We start from the raw sequence: 18,344 nt of genomic DNA, 5'->3' as shown, positions 1-18,344 counted from the left end.
GCGCATGGGCATCGACTCCATCCTCAGATTGTGTTTTTCCACCATCGGGTTCGGATGTAACTTCTGCGCTCAACGGTATTGTTTTCGATCGTGTGATCTTCGACACGCACCTCAACTACTCTATTCCAGTCGTCGCCCCGCCCACTGGGCCTATCGACGCCGTTCGGGCCTACAGCTCATGGAAAAGACTTCACCTGCTGGCCCCAGTCGTGACCAAAAACGAGCTCCAGAAGCCCCGGCCCGGCTCCGAAGATAAGAGATAAGCCTTCCGCTAGCTCGGGACCGAGCAAACCGCATCTCAGTGTTCTGCAGGCACCATCGGCACCGAAGCCAGGAGTGCAGCCTACTCCCAAAAAGACATCGGCACCGAGCACCTCGACGCCGAAAGAAAAAACATCGGATCCGAAACCAAAACATTCGGAACTGAAAAATATTTCCGCCTCCACAGCCAAGACGAAGGACCCCAAACCACCTCCCAAGGCCTCAGAGCAGAAATCCAAACCTCGCTCGGACCCGAAGAAATCAGCGCCGAAAGCGGTCCTCGAAGAGGAAGAACTTTTTTGGCCGGATCCTATCGATCCAAAACAAAAAACTCTCCACATAGACCCCAAAACTGGACATCTGGCAGCTGTTCCACATAAGAAGAGGTAACTGGACACACCAGGCATTCCTGTAGTGCCTGTGAAAAGAAAAGACTGTGTCACTTCACCTAAAGGACCCTATTCTCCTGTTCTTCCTCCTAAACCTGTCTCTTCTCCACATTTTCCTATACTTCCACCAAACTCACCACCACCACACGATGATGATTTAGGGGATAGGGGAGGCAACAATGACCCTTTCACTGACCCTGATGACGACACAGACGTACTACAGGACTATTGGGACGATTATGATGGCCCAATAGATCCTCCAGACCTCCCATATCCCCATGCATATCCAACAAAGCCATCTCCCCAGATGACAATATTGGCTTTGGTCTGCTTGTAAATAGAGCTTCTCTCAACCATGGGGTTCAGATGCATTCTGACCCTGCAGACGAGGACTTTCTTCTAGACACCTTTAAACAGTCACAAAAGACTGTACAAACCCTGCCATGTTAAACGGTGTCATTAAACATGCCCCATACATATTCAAAAACCCTGTTAGGGCTAGAATTCTCAATCCCAGGATTGACAAAAAATATAAACCCGCTCCCAATGATTCCACCTATATCAAGGGTCAACTGCCTTTAGATTCACTAGTGATAACTAATGCTAGGAAACGTGCAAACTCTCAGATCTCTGGTGATGTGCCACCTCCGGATAAAGAATCTAAGTTGTTAGATGCTTCCGGCAAGAGAGCTGCTGCCCAAGCAGCTAATCACTGGTGGATAGCCAACACACAGAGCAACACACAGGCATTACTTGCTAGGTACGATAGGGCTCACTATGACCAACTGGAAACCCTATTGCAATATTTACCTGATCAATATAAGACCAAGGCACATGATTTAATTCAAGAGGACAAATTAATAACCAATGCATCAATCAAGTGTGCCTTTGATGCAGCTGACACCGCCTCAAGGTCCATTAACACTAGCGTGTTACTCAAACGACATGCCGGGCTACGCATCTCTGGCTTCAAACAGTAGGTACAAACAACTATCCTCAATCAGCCGTTCAATCAAGAACAACTATTTGGACCGGCTGTAGACACCACTCGAAAAAATGAAAAAAGACACGGAGACTGCTAAATCCATGGGAGCATTACAGTCTCCTTCCACCCGTGGTTCCTTTCGTCGCTCCTTCTATAGAGGAGCATCCAAAAACATCAGAGCTGACAACGCCTCTTTTTCCTACAAAAACACCACGCAAACATCCCCCAGCAGAGGATATTTTAGAGGCGGATACAGCGGAAATAACAACAAAGGGAGAGGCTGAGGTAACAACAACATTTGCACCTCCCCCACTAATAAGCAGTGACTTCCCTTCCCTCCCTCTAGACCATTCCACCCCAGTCGGAGGGAGACTATCACAGTTCCTAACTGTCTGGACTTCCATCACCACAGACAAGTGGGTAAGACAAATTATCCAGTATGGTTACTGCCTGGAACTTACAGCAACCTCCCCCACCATACCACCCAAGCAGCAGCCAATGTCCATAGAACATCTCACGCTCTTAAAACAGGAGGTTCTCTCACTGCTTCAAAAGCGGCAATAGAACTAGTTCCCTTACAACATCAAGGAACAGGGATTTACTCGCTGTATTTCCTAATCCCTAAAAAGGACGGCACCCTAAGACCAATACTCGACCTCAGGCCTCTCAGTTTCTACATACAGACAGATCATTTTCACGTGATCACTCTTCAACAGGTTCTCCCACTACTTCAACAAGGCGACTTCCTTGCCACACTAGATCTCAAGGACGCCTACTTCCACATTCCCATACACCTTTCTCACAGGAAATATCTAAGATTCATAGTGGACGGACAACACTATCCGTTCAAAGTCCTTCCATTCGGAGTGACCACCGCACACAGGGTGTTCACAAAGTGTCTTGCAGTAGTAGAAGCACACTTGAGAAGACAACAAATCCATGTCTTTCCATACCTCGACAACTGGCTGATAAAAGCCAAGTCATTCAACCAGTGTGTTCAGCACACTCATCAAACCATACAGCTACTACACAACTTGGGATTCACAGTAAATTACACCAAGTCACATCTTCAGCCCTCCCACATACATCAGTATCTAGGGGCCACATTAGACACCTCCAGAGCTCTGGCATATCCCAATCCAGCCAGGATGACCAGTATACACACCCTAATCACCAAATTTCAGCCAAAGCATTCCCTCCCAGCAAGGGTATTCATGCAACTCATAGGAATGATGGCCTCTTGCATTCTTATCGTACCTCACGCAAGACTTCAAATGCGCCCCTTACATGAATGCCTAGCACGTCAGTGGAACCAGGCTCAAGTACAACTTACAGATCTGGTGTTGGTGGACAGCCGCACACATCGCTCTCTGCAGTGGTGGAACACACAAAACCTTTCCAAAGGGCGGCCGTTCCTAGAGCCGGTTCCGCAGATATTGCTAACAGCAGATGCATCAATCACCGGCTGGGGAGCCCATCTCCTAAATCACACAATTCAAGGCAAGTGGACCACTCAACAAAGAGTGCTCCACATCAATCACCTAGAATTACTGGCAATATTTCTAGCATTAAAATCATTCCAAGTACATCTACATCACAAGACTGTCCTGGTCCGGACGGACAATATGACAGCTATGTATTACATACAAAAACAAGGAGGCACACATTCTTTGCAGCTCTCTCAACTGACGCAAAGCATATGAAGATGGGCCATTCCACAAAACATATACCTTCTAGCAGAACACCTTCCAGGAGTTCACAATCATATTGCGCATCTGCTAAGTCGGCAGACACAGCAGATACACGAATGGGAACTTCATCATCAAGTTCTTCAACCATTTTTCCAAATTTGGGGTTAACCACACATAGATCTGTTCGCCACACACGCAAATGCAAAATGCCCAACCTTCGCCGCCAGGTTTCCACACCCGTTGTCCAAGGGCAATGCGATATGGATGAACTGGTCAGGCAGATTTGCGTACGCTTTTCCGCCACTCCCACTGATTCCCCTAGTAGTACGCAAGGTCAGACAACAGTCTCTCAAGATGATCCTAGTAGCTCCCACATGGGCATGGCAACCGTGGTTCACAACACTCCTGGAACTTTCAGTAGTTCCACACCAAAAAGTTATGTCTCTCCCCAACGTTGCTAATGCAGAACCAAGGAGAGATAAGGCACCCCGATCCAGGACAACTGAGTCTAGTGATCTGGCTGCTGAAGTCCTAGAGTTCGGTTACCTTAACCTCCCACCGAACTGTATGAACATCATTAAAGAAGCCAGACGCCCTACTACTAGAGCTTGCTATGCAGCAAAGTGGAAAAGATTTGTCATCTACTGCAATAACAATAAAATCGTTCCACTGGATGCAATCCAGGACATCATTTGCTATCTGCTACACTTACAAAGGTGTAATCTAGCATATTCATCCATAAGATTACATCTAGCAGCACTTGCTGCTTATTTACAAAACAGGCAACACTTGTCACTATTTAGAGTGCCTCCAATTAAAGCCTTTGTGGAGGGCCTTAAAAGGATAATTCCCCCCAGACTGCCACCCTCTCCAGTGTGGAATTTAAACATTGTTCTCACAAGGCTCATGGGTCCCTCATTTGAACCTCTACACAAATGTGAACTGCAGTTCCTCACATGGAAAGTAGCTTTCCTTGTCGCAATTACCTCTCTCAGGAGAGTAAGTGAGATCCAGACTTTAACCATACAAGAACCTTTCTTACAAATACATCGTAACAAGGTGGTTGTTGAAGCAAATCCAAAATTCCTTCCCAAAGTAATCTCTGCTTTTCACCTTTACCAATCAGTGGAGTTACCAGTGTTTTTTCAAAACCCGGACTCTGTAGCAGTGAGAGCTCTTTACACACTGGATGTCAAAAGAGCCCTACTTTATTACATTGACAGGACTAAGCCCTTTAGAACAACTGTTTGTAGCCTTCTCACCACCTCATAAAGGTAACCCCATCTCCAAAGCTGGGATCGCTAAGTGGATAGTCAAATGCATTCAAATATGCTACCAAAAGGCTAAACGCACATTAACAATTCCCCCTAGAGGGCACTCAACACGCAAACTAGGGGCTTCCATGGCATTCTTAGGGAACATTCCCTTAGATGACATCTGTAAAGCAGCAACATGGTTTACCCACACACCTTCACCAAACACTATTGTGTTGACGTGCAGGCTAAGCAACAGGCTTCTGTAGGCCAAGCTGTTCTTAAAACACTTTTTCAAACCACTGCAACAGATACAGGTGACCACCGCTAGGGGAGACACTGCTGTACAGTCAATGCACAGTGTACAATCTGCAGCTCATATGCCTCGAACGGAAAATGCTACTTACCAGTATGCATCTGTTCTTGGCATGTAGAGCTGCAGAATTGTACATGCCCACCCGCCTCCCCGGAACCTGTATCTGTTCCAGTATTATCTTAATTAGATACCTTCACATGGACATCTCTTTATTTCTTACTAACTCCATCATTTACCATCATGGCGGAAAACAATCTGAGGATGGAGTCGATGCACATGCGCACTATCGTCCAAGGGAGGAGTCACCTATCTCGTGACTACAAAAGACTCTTCCAAGACAACAACAAGGTGCAAGCATCTGAGCCCAACACCAGATGGCAATCTCTGCACAGTGTACAACTCTGCAGATCTACATGCCTAGAACAGATGCACACTGGGAAGTAGCATTTTCCTTATTGAGACTAGCATCTCGAGATACGTTTGTTTAGAATTATAATTTGAGAGGACACTGTTGCCAAAGGGCCAAATAAGGTTACCAAAGATTAAGGGCTTGCATAGCTGTGCAAATATAGGACCAATCTGACAAAAAAACAGGCTTCAGTAACGTGGAGCAGTGTAAACATTTTGTTTATTAAGTCCGAGAATTTGAAGCAAATAATATAACTTTTACCTGGAATGTAAATGGCTAAAAGTACAACAGTGTTTGTATGTGCATAGGACTGAGTGCAGCTAAAGGAAACCGTTTTTCAGGACCACATAAATTCCTTTACCAGAGCAAACCCAGATTGGGTGAACTAGTGAACTAGTGTAGCATCTTTATTCATACTACTTGCCCAGGTATCTGCAGAAGTGCTGCCTTTGACTCATCCAGGGTTAAGTATCCGAAATACTTGCTAGTGTTCACAGGACAATTGCTAGTCTTTCTGAGTCATCCTGTCACTCTCTGATGGAGACTTAGGCGGCATTCTCTGACCTTTAGCCACTGATATTCGGTTGCTCATATTGGTAATGGGGGTGAGTGTCTCTCCATTGCAAACATCAACATATTGCTTATGGCTCCTTATAGTCTCAAAGCAGACCCTTTGTCGTCAGAAATGAATGAGGAATTGGCAGGAATAATGTGGAAAGTTCCCATTTACTGCAGCAAGCCTGCTGGTGGGTGGGCTGCATTTTGTTCTAGACGTATGGGTTGGCATTCCCTTCCTGGGAGTATCCCTGGCCCTGCTTATGGTTTCCCACTGGCACTTGGAAGTCACACACCCATTCAGAATAGCAGCAAAGTGATTAGCATCATTTACACATATTGAGACCACAATCTCTGTAAAGTGTCGAGGTGCCTTAATTGAGTGGGTGATACACGAGAGATATCAAATAAAAACCAGGGTAGCCTTGCTTGGGCAAAAGCTGTAGATGGAATGTAACTGAACAAGTGATGGGAGTCCAGGACTGTCTGAACCCACATATTGCATATTCTGTAGTATGACATGCCTTCATGCCACATGTTCAGGCAGTGATGTGTGGCTGCAGGAAAAGGTGAATGTTCACACGTGTATGTCCTTATGAGGTGCCCTGAACGCGTTTGTACTGTTACATGAACAGGTTCCTCTGTAGTTACTTAAACTGATGTTTTTCCCTTTGCTTTATGTTCTGCAGCACAGAAGATGAGAATGTCCTACACAGGGTGAGTGCAGATTATTCTGTAGTGAAGGATCCGCGTGCAGCAGCCTTCTACAAAGAAGAAGGAAACAAGAAATTTCAGAGGAAGGAGTATTCCTGTGCTGCAGTCCTGTACTCCAAGGTAATAACAAGTAAAAAATGTGCACACTTCAAAAATTATTTTTGACCTGGCTTCTTTCTTCACCATTTCCAGCTTCTCTAGGTTGTGCGTCAGATTCTTCTGTCTTCCTACTCATTCTGTTTAAAGATCCTAGTTAAGGACGTACTGGTAAATATTCAATGATGGCTGTAAGGAAATGGCTTTTGAAAGGCTATTATTGTTATTGTTATAGAGGATTCCTGTTCACGCTTGGGAATAACCAGCAGTAATGTTGTGTTGCAGCCAGTTATTTATTCATACTCACTCTGGCAGCCATTAACTGTCAGATATATATGCAGAGTTTACACTGGGGTGTTTGGTATTACCAAGAAACCTTCAGTTTTTTCACAATTGCTCCTGAAACTCCTAAAACCCACTTTGCTCAGAATGGGCAACATAGTTGATGCACCCCTGACCCTAGGCACTACCAGTGCTGCCCGCTATTACTGGTCAAAGGTAAGGTTTGGCCCAAGGATCTCAAATATCAACCACCCACATCCCTACCTGAGTGAGAAGTGGTGTCGAATGGGGCAAATAGGTGACAAAACAAGGCACACATGGGAAACTGGGCCATGTTAGACACCCTCTACACCTTTTCAAGAGACAGGCATGAGAAGGAAGAGAAGCACATCCTAGTGAATGCAATACCACGGTGGCTAGGACAGCCACTTGGCACTGTACTATTGCCTAAAAAACCCGGACACCTACAAAGAGCGTCCATCCGTTCCGATTCCCCCAGTCCATTCATAAGTAAACCATCTGAGAACCAGGCCTTGAAATACACAATTCTCCTTGATATCCCCAGCACGTAAAGATACACCAACCCTCTACCTCCCCATAAGCTGCTGGCCTCTGTGTCCGGAGAGATAGTGAGACGGAGCAAAGTTCCACAAGGCGACCAAGGCTCCGACGGTCTTGCCCTTGTATGTATATATACATATGTGTATATAAATGCATACATTTTCAAGGCAACACCCCTGCACTAGTTCTCATTCACCTCTAGACCCACAGTGCAAGCAGTGCCAGAGCAGTACCCCCACCGCCCCTCCTGGTTATCAGGACCACTGGATGTGGACAATATGTGCAAATGTTGTGTAGTCGATCCCAGAATAAAACAAGCATTGGTATAGCCAATAGGTCTCGCTTTTGGGACCTTATAAGTATTTAGTTATGCAGCACAATATCCTTGGTGCAACAACATTAACTGTTGCATGGTTAAACACTTATAAGATCCCAAAGGTGAGACCCATTGGCTATGCCAATGCTTGTTTTTATATATTCAGGACATTGCGGTTGGTGCTTAGTTACTGTCTTCTTTGCCTAAAACATTGGAAACAATATAATTCCTTCAAACCTACATGTTTTGTATACATTTGTTTTGTGTGGGTGTATAGTAGTAACAGGATTAGAATCCAAATGGTGCTAAAAACATTTACAAATCTAATGAATTTCTAGGTGCTTGTGATAGGATTTTAACAGTAAACTTTCTGACAAAATGTACCCAAAGATAAATGTTAAAAAATGTGTTCCAACATGAACCTGGAAGCTCACCTGCCTTCCTCGCGCGTAGGATTGCTACTCCTAACTCTGAACTCCATTCCAAGAAACCCAAAGCCCAACAGAGTGAGATGGATCCTTCCAAGAAAATGTGATGTCCATAAACATTGGGTGTACAAGTCAAGAGTATTTACTCTAATTGCATTCTGCAGAATGTACACTATATTTGGAAAAAGATGTCTGCCACACCCAATTGCTTTAGTAATGCATGTTGGAACACAAATGGACATTTTTAGTATATGCGTAAAAACTGAGATTGTTGGCAAATGGAGGCAAATTTGAGAGTGAGTAAATTTTAACTTTTAAATACGTTACTGTGCAATGTCTGCAGTCCTCCTCCCCCTTGCAGAGTGTGGTACCAGATGTTTAATGTTGCACATTGCAAAGTAATATATTTGTTTTAGATTAAGCATTGTGTGTCATGACCACGATTGACCAGACTGACAGTGTGAAGCTAGCAGCGTAAACATTATTCTTAGTTTATGAAACATCTGTCTGTAGAAGAGATTGACTTGATGGGCTCGCTGCAAAACCGAATCTATACCTCGTCTACCGATTGGGGTGCATCATGTGAAATAGGGTTGGCGGGAGCCCTTCTGCCCATGTGTGCGATAAAGGAATTTGCTTTTGTCAGAGTTGAAAACCGAATGAATAAAGGTGTTGATTGGTTCTCCTTTCTTTTGAGCATGTCCCTGCATCCCTGGATCTCAGAAGAGGGCAACATTGTGAAAACACTTAACTGAAATCTGAAAAGTAAATTGGCGCCTCTGCCTTTTGGAGAGATTACCTAGCCCTCCCTAAGCAGTTCTTGGTGCTTCTCAAGGACTGAGGGAGTGCCTGGCAATCTCCATCTGAATTTCCAGAGACACGACATCACCTTCGATTACAAGTCTCGTTCAGTTTGCATCTGACTGGGAAGTTTGCCCCGTGTGGTAGTTTGATGCAAATCGCAGATGCAAATTGCGTGTAATTCCCCTTTGCAGAGGTGCAACTTGTAGTCGATTGCAATGATGCACCCACTAATTACCACTCCCTACTGTAGCAGTAATTAGTGGTTTTAGCATTGGGGTGCAGTAATTAGTGCGTGTGCAATTTGCACTTGTGATGATTAGCAGACCTCTCAGAATCGTGCCAGATGAAGATATTTAAAGCATTGTATTGCCTCTTTACTATAGGCCTTTTGTTAGGTCTCTCTGCAGAAAAGTTTAGCTGTATTTTACCACAAGGCCTGTTGGCATCAAAAAGAATAGGATCTTTTCAAGGTGCTTTGCATTTGAAGAGCGAGAAGTTAAAAAAAAAAAGACGGCAAAAGTGAAAGCAGGGGTGCACGCGCGCGCCGGCAAACACGCAAGTGGTGCGCGCGCAGTAGCGCCAAAAGTGAAAGTAATCACGCTCCAGATGGCACCTCGGGCGCTGAAAGCTGGCAGCTGTGCACGTTCACGCTCGCGTGAACGCAAGCTTTAGACCAGCAAAAGCTGGTGAGTAGCACTTTGAAAACCCACTTACTAAATGTCTCGCAGAGCAGCGCATGCGCTGGCTCAGGCGGCACCTAAAAACTGGAGTTGGATTATATGAGCTTTTGCGTCATGTGATTTTTACCCTTGTTATTTTTACAGGCTGCATCCCATGCAACGTACGGTGGTGAAGAACTTGGAGTGTGTTATGCCAATCGATCAGCAGCTCTCTTCTACATGGAACGCTTTGAAGTGAGTAGGACTTTCATGATCTTTTTCATAATAGTGAGTAGGATCCTGCTGTGGTGTTCTGCTCTGCTGGTGCAGAACAAGGCTGCTTGCATTCTTTGGTCTGTCAGTAATGATTAGCACATTACCACTTCTGTTCACTGTGTCCTGCTGCAGTAAGTAGGTTCCACAACCAGACGTAGGACAGGATATGGTTGCTTGTGACATTCCCTCCAGCTGTGGACCCATTTCACAATATAGTTGTACTCGTTTTATAGCACAGTAATACTAGCATAAATATAAATAGTGACTTATTTACAAGTATTAGAATTATAATATTTGAAGTATAAAACAAAATGTTGATTCAAAATAAGAGTGGTCAAAATAATTTAAAAAAAAGGAAAACCACAAATAAGTGAGAAAGAAAGAACACAAAATAAAGGATGAGTAATACCGATAAACAATATATTGATAGAATGTATAAAATGTTTCCCCATATCTGACCAGAAGATTATTCTAACCCTGATGTAAGTAATTAACTTTATCATATCTAAACAACAGGGACATTTCAATATCCATACCTTTGTAGTAGAAGCTATTGAGCGTCTCCATTTTTTAAAATCCAGTTTATTAGCAACGTCAAAAGCACAAGATTTGTTGTTTGTCGGTAGGAGTTGGATTGAAATTGTTAGGTGATACTAGCAATCGTATCCACAGTGGGTATCTAATAAAGTGTTGACCACACACCAGCTTTAATCTGTCAAAACATCTGCCCGCACTGCTCAAGCCTTGTGGCAGCTCGAGTTGAAATGACCAAATGTACCTACCACTAAATGAATTTGAAGCGCAGCATTCATCTGAACCCAGTAAATTGAGTTTCTTCACTCATACGTGAGTCTGATACGGTCTGGAAATTAATTTCTGCAGGATTAGTGGTAAACGACCTCCAAATTCATTTTATGTAATCAAAAAAAATCATAATTCAACCAAAATATCTATAGAGAAGTCATCTGACCAGGAAAGTTTACATTTCACCTTTAATGAAGAATCCTCGTTTTTACTATAATCCGCAAGAACATCTAGGATTATAGAAACAGGATGCCAAATGTTTAAGTATAAAATGTACATTTGGATGTTTTAGTAGCGGTTGAAAGAAAATCAACCTTCTGTCAGCAAATGATAAAGTTTTGTATTCTGTTTTGCCTTTTAATTTAATCCTGACCGCCTCTGATTGTTGCTGGTTGTATGACACTATGTTGAGGCCAATAATATTGACCTAAAAAATATTACATTCACTACATCATAGAGATAAGTATATACTGACTATTCTTAACACCACATCTACTCACACTGTAAGTATCTTGAGATATAATAGCTTGGTGTAGCAAATACAATATTTTGTCATGTGAACATGTGATTAAACATGTGATTTATAGGGGGTGTGCTGCCATTATTAACTAATGCTGCATTCTAGGGTTCCAAGGCTGAGGAGTGGGGGACAAAAGACAACTGTCTCTTCCCTTCATCTGTGAAGTCAACTACAGAAACCTATTATTTGCAGCATAAACGTCCAGGCCCATTCTGTCTTGCTATCTCTAATTGTTATTGCAGTAAATTGTCCTTGACTAGTTCTGTTGCATTTTGGATCCATGTCTTTAATTTTTGTTGAAAGAAAATGAGTAGATTAACAAGTGAACCAGTCCATAACTCTTTACACCACTGAAAACATAGCTTCCAGCCCACTTTGATTGTTGATGTTTCCCTACCTTAGGTTTGCCTGGAGGATATTGAGAGAGCACTGGAGAACGGCTATCCCAGGAGGCTGCAGCATAAGGTGCTGATGAGGAAAGCTGACTGCTTGCTGCGCCTTGGAAGATGTCAAGAGGCCACTGAAATGATCCGTAGTATGGAAGAACTAGTTGCTAGCAGCAGTCTCGTAAGTGACTCTAAACAGTCACTGCTGAGCAACATTGTGAATCTGAAATCCAGAGTGAGTGAAAATCAGAACAACTCTGAGTCCAATAGTTCAACATGCCTAAAAAAACAAAATGAGACAGTTCTCCCTGGGGAGATATTAAGAAATGACTTCGAAGACCTTTGCATTTGGGATGAGAATGCCAAAATTTCCAAGGCATCTGCAGCATTAAGTGCTCGCTTTAGCCCCGATAGAGGACGTCACCTGGTAGCCATGCGGAACATTGACCCAGGAGAGACGCTGGTGAAGGAAGAGGCTTTTGTTAGTGTTCTGGTTCCAGACGGGCTTCGGACCCACAAGGTTGGAGATGGAGACCGGCTTAAGTCTATGGTCACAAAAGCAGACCTTCATTGCCACCTGTGCTTGGACCATGCTCAAGCGACAGTGCCCTGTCGGGGTTGCAGCTACGCGAGGTACTGCAGTCAGCAGTGTATGGAGCATGCCTGGGGCAGGTACCACTGGTTGGAGTGCTCCATAGGAAGTAGTCTCCTCGCCCTGGGGGTGTTCTGCCACCTAGCCCTGAGGACAGTACTTGTGGCTGGATTTGGCAATGTAAGTCAACTAGTGAAACAACATCACCTAGTCCCAGAGGAGCGGACTAAAAATAAGCTGCACTTACCACCACCTCATGTTTGTTCAGGAGCTGAAACCGGTAAGACTAGGGAGGAGCCAGCCTTGATTGAAGGCTTTGACAATGATGGGCGTTACCGGAGTTCCTATCAAGTGGTTTTCAGCCTTCTGACTCATGTGGTGCACCAGAGCCCAGAGCACAGGTTCCTGTGTGCATTCAGTGCAGCTGCCATTTGTAGGATGCTGAGTGCAGCTGATGTACAGTCTCTTGTATTAGGCCTCAGGGTCTTAGAGGACCGATCAAAGATGAAAACAGAAGTCACTAGAGAGCGAATGCACGATACGAATATTTTGGGAGTTGCGATGCTCCACCACATGCTGCAGTTGCAGTGTAACGCCCTGGCAGTCACCAGCATACAGGAGCAGAGAGGAGGTCAGTATTGGGGAAGGGCAGAGATTTGTGTAAAGTAGTTTTTGTCAATGCAGCAACTGGGAAAGCACGTGCTTATACAAATTTCAAGTGTGGTCTTTATTTTGCCACCTCTAAATGTGGGGTTTATTGTACTGTATTGTAATTACATTTATATAGCACTTACTATCCTTGATGAGGCTTCAAAGTACTTTTCGGCGAGTAGCATGCTACTCCGAAACCCATAAAGGATTAGTGGTGAATTAGTATAGTGAAATATGAAAGTAATTTGAATGGTGAATATGTTCGTCAGTTATTTGGATTGAGTAGAACAGTGGAGAGATAGAAGAGGGGAAAGGTTTGCAATTATATAGCACTTGCTACCCCTGATGAGGTGTTGAAACGCTTTTTCGGCGAGTAGCTCGCTACTTCGGAACCCATAAAGGATTAGTGGCAAATTAGTATAGAAAAATATGAAGTAAATTGAGCGGTGGATATGTTAGTCTGTTATTTGGTTTGTAAAGGATAGTGGAGGGATAGAAGAGGGAAAAAGGTTGGCATTTATATAGTGCTTGCTACCCCTGATGAGGTGTTGAATCGCTTTTCTGTAAGTAGCACGCGACTCTGGAATCCAAACAGGATTAGTGGGAATTAGTATAGGGAAATTTGCAATTAATTTGAGTGGTGGACATGTTAGTCTGTTGTTTGGATTGAAAGGAATAGTGGAGGGATAGAAGAGGGAAGGGTCTAGAATTGTATTTATTGGGGGGGGGGTTATAGTCATAGGAGGGGGTTTAGGAAGAGTAAAGGGGAGGTGGAGGGGAGATAGTATAGGTAAATATGAAATTAATATAAGTGGTGGACATGTTAGTCTATTATTTGGATTGAAAAGGAATAGTGGAGGGATAGAAGAGGGAAGGGGGTTGGAAGAGGGATGGGTCTAGAATGTTTTGGGGGTCTTCATAGCAGTAGGAGGGGGTTTGGGATGAGTAAATGGGAGGTGGAGAGGAAAGAGTCAGCGGGAAGGGCATAGAAAGGCTTGTTTAGGAGATCTGAATAGTAAAAGGGTATGAGATGATGCAAGGAGGGGTAGAGGAGGGAATAGTCTATAAAGGGTTATTTTGGGGATCATAGTACTGGTATGGGGTTTGGGATGAATGAGAGAGTGGAGGTAGTTTATCTGTTTCAGAACAACCGAATCAGTTCCTAGATTATTCAATTGTATCATCAGAGTGAGGGCACAGTGCTGAAAAAAATGAAAACCACAATCCTGTAATAGTTTACATATTCTGTATTTATAATTTCCGTGTTCAGTACGCATTTGTGTGATAACAGCCTCTCCAAACAGCAGGCGAACACAGAAGATACCAAATGATGCAGAAGTGCAATTGAATATTCCTTTGATCAGAGCTTTTGTTGTTAATGTATTCTCACCCTTTGAAAATATTATAACTAGTGCCAGAGCCTCGTTGAAAGCCACTTGAGTCCACTGCGCCATTTATTACCTCTAGCAAGATATTGGAATAACTAAGCTTCACAGTAACGTTCAGACATGTCCTTAATCCCCACACTAGGCAGCCATCTCTTTCCAGTGAAGAGCACTGACAAACCTTCATACATCCCTGAATGAATTGCTAGACCTTGATTGTTATTCATCAATATCACCTCACACCCTAATGCAATATATGCGCAATCCATTCTGTGATATTGTCCTTTCGTCAGGAGTGTACCTGTTTTGTTTGCCTGTAAATAAAATCAAAAAATTCCTTCATTATGCATTCTAAACAACTCCTAAACATAACCAAATACTTTAAATGCTTCCCTCTGGCGTGAAACTGAGATCTAAAGTATGTCCACACGTCTGCGTCAGGCCCACGACAACATCCTGTTGGCCTAAGGCTTCTAATGAACGCAATAGGTCCATAGTGTCCGATGCAACCCCGCTCTGCACCCAAACATTAAAATCGCCCAATATGAAAAAAGCTGACTACGACAGGGCTAAAGGAGGAATAAAATCTGAGAAAGATTGCACAATGGTTGAAGTTGTGCTGGGGAGATGATAACACAGAATCCCTGGAGGTAGCAGCAGACCCCATCAGTGAGAAGTCTAAAACCGAGGAGGTGAACTTGCTTTTTGCCTACAACTTCCTCTTTGTTTCTTGGGCGCGACATTGTTTTTTCTTCAGGGCCGGGGCTAAGAAGAATTTCAGCACCCTAGGTGCTGTGGCATTCAATCAATCAATCAATCATAGGCATTTATAAAGCGCACTACTCACCCGGAGGGTCTCAAGGCGCTGGGGGGGGGGGGGGGTCCGCTACTGCTCGAACAACCAGGTCTTGAGCTTCTTTCTGAAGGAGAGGTGGTCTTGGGTCAGGCGTAGGTCGGTGGGGAGGGCGTTCCAAGTCTTGGCGGCCAGGTGGGAGAAGGATCTTCCTCCTGTTGTCGCTCTGTGGATGCGGGGGACGGCTGCGAGGGCGTGACTGGTCGAGCGGAGGTGGCGTTTGGGAGCGTAGAAGTTGAGGCGGCTGTTGAGGTAGGTCGGGCCTTGGTTGTGTAGGGCTTTGTGTGCGTGGGTGAGGAGCCGGAAGGTGATTCTTTTGTTGATCGGGAGCCAGTGCAGGTCTCTCAGGTGTCTGGAGATGTGAGTTCGTCTGGGGACGTCGAGGATGAGTCTCGCCGAGGCGTTCTGGATCCGCTGGAGTCTCTTCTGGAGCTTGGCGGTGGTACCGGCGTAGAGGGCGTTGCCGTAGTCCAGTCGACTGGTGACGAGGGCCTGGGTGACCGTTTTCCTGGTCTCGGTGGGGATCCACTGGAAGATCTTACGTAGCATGCGCAGGATGTTGAAACAGGACGAGGAGACGGCGTTGACTTGTCTGGTCATGGAGAGGGAGGAGTCCAGGATGAAGCCCAGGTTGCGTGCGTGGTCTGTCGGTTTGGGTGCGTTGCCCAGGGCGGGGGGCCACCAGGAGTCGTCCCAGGCGGAGGGTGAGGAGCCCAGGATGAGGACTTCCGTCTTGTCTGTGTTCAGTTTCAGGCGGCTGGTCGTCATCCACTCGGCCATGTTTTTCATCCCTTCGTGTAGGTTGGCTCTGGCGGTGGCGGGGTCGTTGGTCAGGGAGAGGATCAGCTGGGTGTCATCGGCGTAGGAGATGATGTTCAGGTTGTGTTGGCGTGCGATGGCCGCAAGGGGGCTCATGTAGACATTGAAGAGGGTGGGGCTGAGCGAGGAGCCCTGAGGGACGCCGCAGATGACTTCCGTGGCTTCTGATCTGAACGGGGGCAGGCGGACTCTCTGTGTCCTTCCGGTGAGGAAGGAGATGATCCATTCCAGTGCCTTCTCCTCGATCCCGACGTTGCTGAGGCGCTGCACTAGGGTGCGGTGGCAGACAGTGTCGAAAGCCGCGGAGAGGTCCAGGAGGATGAGGGCCGCTGTTTCTCCGTTGTCCAGCAGGGTTCGGATGTCGTCGGTGGCGGCGATGAGGGCGGTCTCGGTGCTGTGGTTGGCCCGGAAGCCTGACTGGGAAGGGTCGAGGGAACCAGTCGTCTCGAGGAAGGCTGCCAGTTGCTTGTTGATGGTCTTCTCGATGACTTTGGCTGGAAACGGGAGGAGCGAGATGGGGCGGTAGTTCCTGAGTTCGGTGGGGTCCGCCGTTGGTTTCTTTAGTAGAGCGCTGAGTTCGGCGTGCTTCCAGCTCTCAGGGAAGGTGTCGGTGTCGAGGGAGGTGTTGATGATGTCCCGCAGGTGGGGTGCGATGACAGCGTCGGCCTTGTTGAAGATGTGGTCGTGCTGATGGTGTCTTCGAGGTTGATCGGTGTCCAGGCGTTGAGGGTGGTGGTGGGGGGCGTTGGTTTGGTCGTGGGGAGCGTTGGTTGTGTTCTGAAGCTGTTGTGTATGTCAGCGATCTTGTTGTGGAAGTAGGAGGCGAGGGAGTTGCAGAGGTCTTGCGATGGGGTGATGTCGTTGGTTCCGGCGTTGGGGTTGGAGAGCTCTCTGACGATGTTGAAGAGTTCCTTGCTGTTGTGTGCGTTGTTGTCCAGCCGGTCCTTGAATGCTGTTTTCTTGGTGGCGTGGATCAGTTGATGGTGCATTCGGGTGGCGAGCTTGAGGGTAGTCATGTTGTCCGGCGTTGGGTCTCTTCTCCAGGCTTTCTCGAGGGCTCGGCAGTTCTTCTTGGAGCTCTTGAGTTCGTCGGTGAACCACGGGGCCTTCTTGCTTCCGGGTCTGCTGGGTAGGGTCCTCAGAGGGGCGAGCTCGTCCGCGCAGGTGGAGATCCATTTCGTGAGGTTGTCGGCGGCTTGGCTGGGGTTCGGTGAGCTGGCGGGAGGGTGCTGGCTCAGGGATGCGGTGAGTTGTTCGGCTGTGATCTTGTTCCAGCTTCTTCGTGCAGCCTGTTGCTGGTGGTGGTGGACCGTGGTTCTTTTGAAGGTGAAGTGGATGCAGCTGTGGTCCGTCCAGTGGAGTCCTGTGGCGTGGCTGAAGGAGATGTCTTTGCTGGACGAGAAGACGGCGTCGAGTGTGTGTCCGGCGAGGTGGGTGGGGGTGGTCACCAGCTGCTTGAGTCCGAGGGTGGCGAGGTTGTCAAGCAGGGTGGTGGTGTTGCGGTCGTTGTTGTTCTCCAGGTGGAAGTTGATGTCCCCGAGGAGGATGTAGTCGGCAGAGGGGAGGGTGTGCGGACTGATGAAGTCGGCGATGTCTTCGCTGAATTGAGTGCGTGGTCCCGGGGGACGGTAGATCAGGGTGCCTCTGAGGGTGGTCTTGGGGTCGGTGTGGATCTGGAAGTGCAGGTGTTCGGCGGTTGTCAGGGTGTTGTCGGCGTTGGTCGAGATACGGATGGTGTCCCTGTGGATGATGGCGATGCCTCCTCCAGTCTGGTTGTCGCGGTCTCTCCGGATGATCTTGTAACCCTCTGGGATGGCGATGGCGATGTCGGGCGCTGAGGAGTCGTTCATCCAGGTTTCCGTGAGGAAGGCAACGTCAGGAGCTGTGGTGTCGAGGAGGTTCCAGAGTTGAACGGCGTGTCTGTGGACGGAGCGGGTGTTGAGCAGGATGCACTTGAGGTGGTTGCTGCTGGTGTTCGGCTTGGCGGGTGCTGGTGTGGGGCGGGTCCGGATGCAGGTGAACTTGCAGGTGCGGCAGCTGAAGGGTCCGTGGGTGCGTCTCGGAGTGGCTCGGTAGCACCCGGGGGTTCGGCTGGTGTTGAGTGCGTTGAGGGTGGCGGCATCGTAAGTCCGGCGGGTGGGGTGGCCTCTGCGGGGGCCAGGGGTTCTGGCGCTGGGTGCGGTCCAGGCGCGGACGGGCGCAGACGGGCTTACCTTTGTCGCTCATTCGGTGCTCCCGCTGCGCGCGTCCGCTGTGCGGTCGCTCTGGGGGCGTCATAAGAGGGGAGCCGGGAGGTAGGGTCTGCGGGGAGGAGGGGAGCGCGGGATCCAATCGGCTGG

General features: G+C 46.8%; 1 protein-coding gene across 2 annotated transcripts in view; it reads left to right on the top strand.

Moving 5' to 3' along the window:
- Positions 1-18,344, top strand: part of SMYD4 (SET and MYND domain containing 4) — a 182,851-nt gene that overhangs the window by 72,340 nt on the left and 92,167 nt on the right. For both annotated transcript variants that reach the window (XM_085649075.1, XM_085649074.1), the window contains exons 3-5: positions 6,549-6,693; positions 9,885-9,974; positions 11,722-12,928. In XM_085649075.1, coding sequence (XP_085505201.1) covers positions 6,549-6,693; positions 9,885-9,974; positions 11,722-12,928 — 1,442 coding nt within the window. The remainder of the gene's footprint in view (positions 1-6,548; positions 6,694-9,884; positions 9,975-11,721; positions 12,929-18,344) is intronic.

The sequence above is a fragment of the Triturus cristatus genome, chromosome 3_2 (genome assembly GCF_964204655.1).
Source record: "Triturus cristatus chromosome 3_2, aTriCri1.1, whole genome shotgun sequence".
In the NCBI taxonomy this organism is placed as follows: Eukaryota; Metazoa; Chordata; class Amphibia; order Caudata; family Salamandridae; genus Triturus; species Triturus cristatus.
The sequence above is the reverse complement of the archived record's forward strand: the minus strand, read 5'-3'. Positions and strand labels throughout refer to the sequence as shown.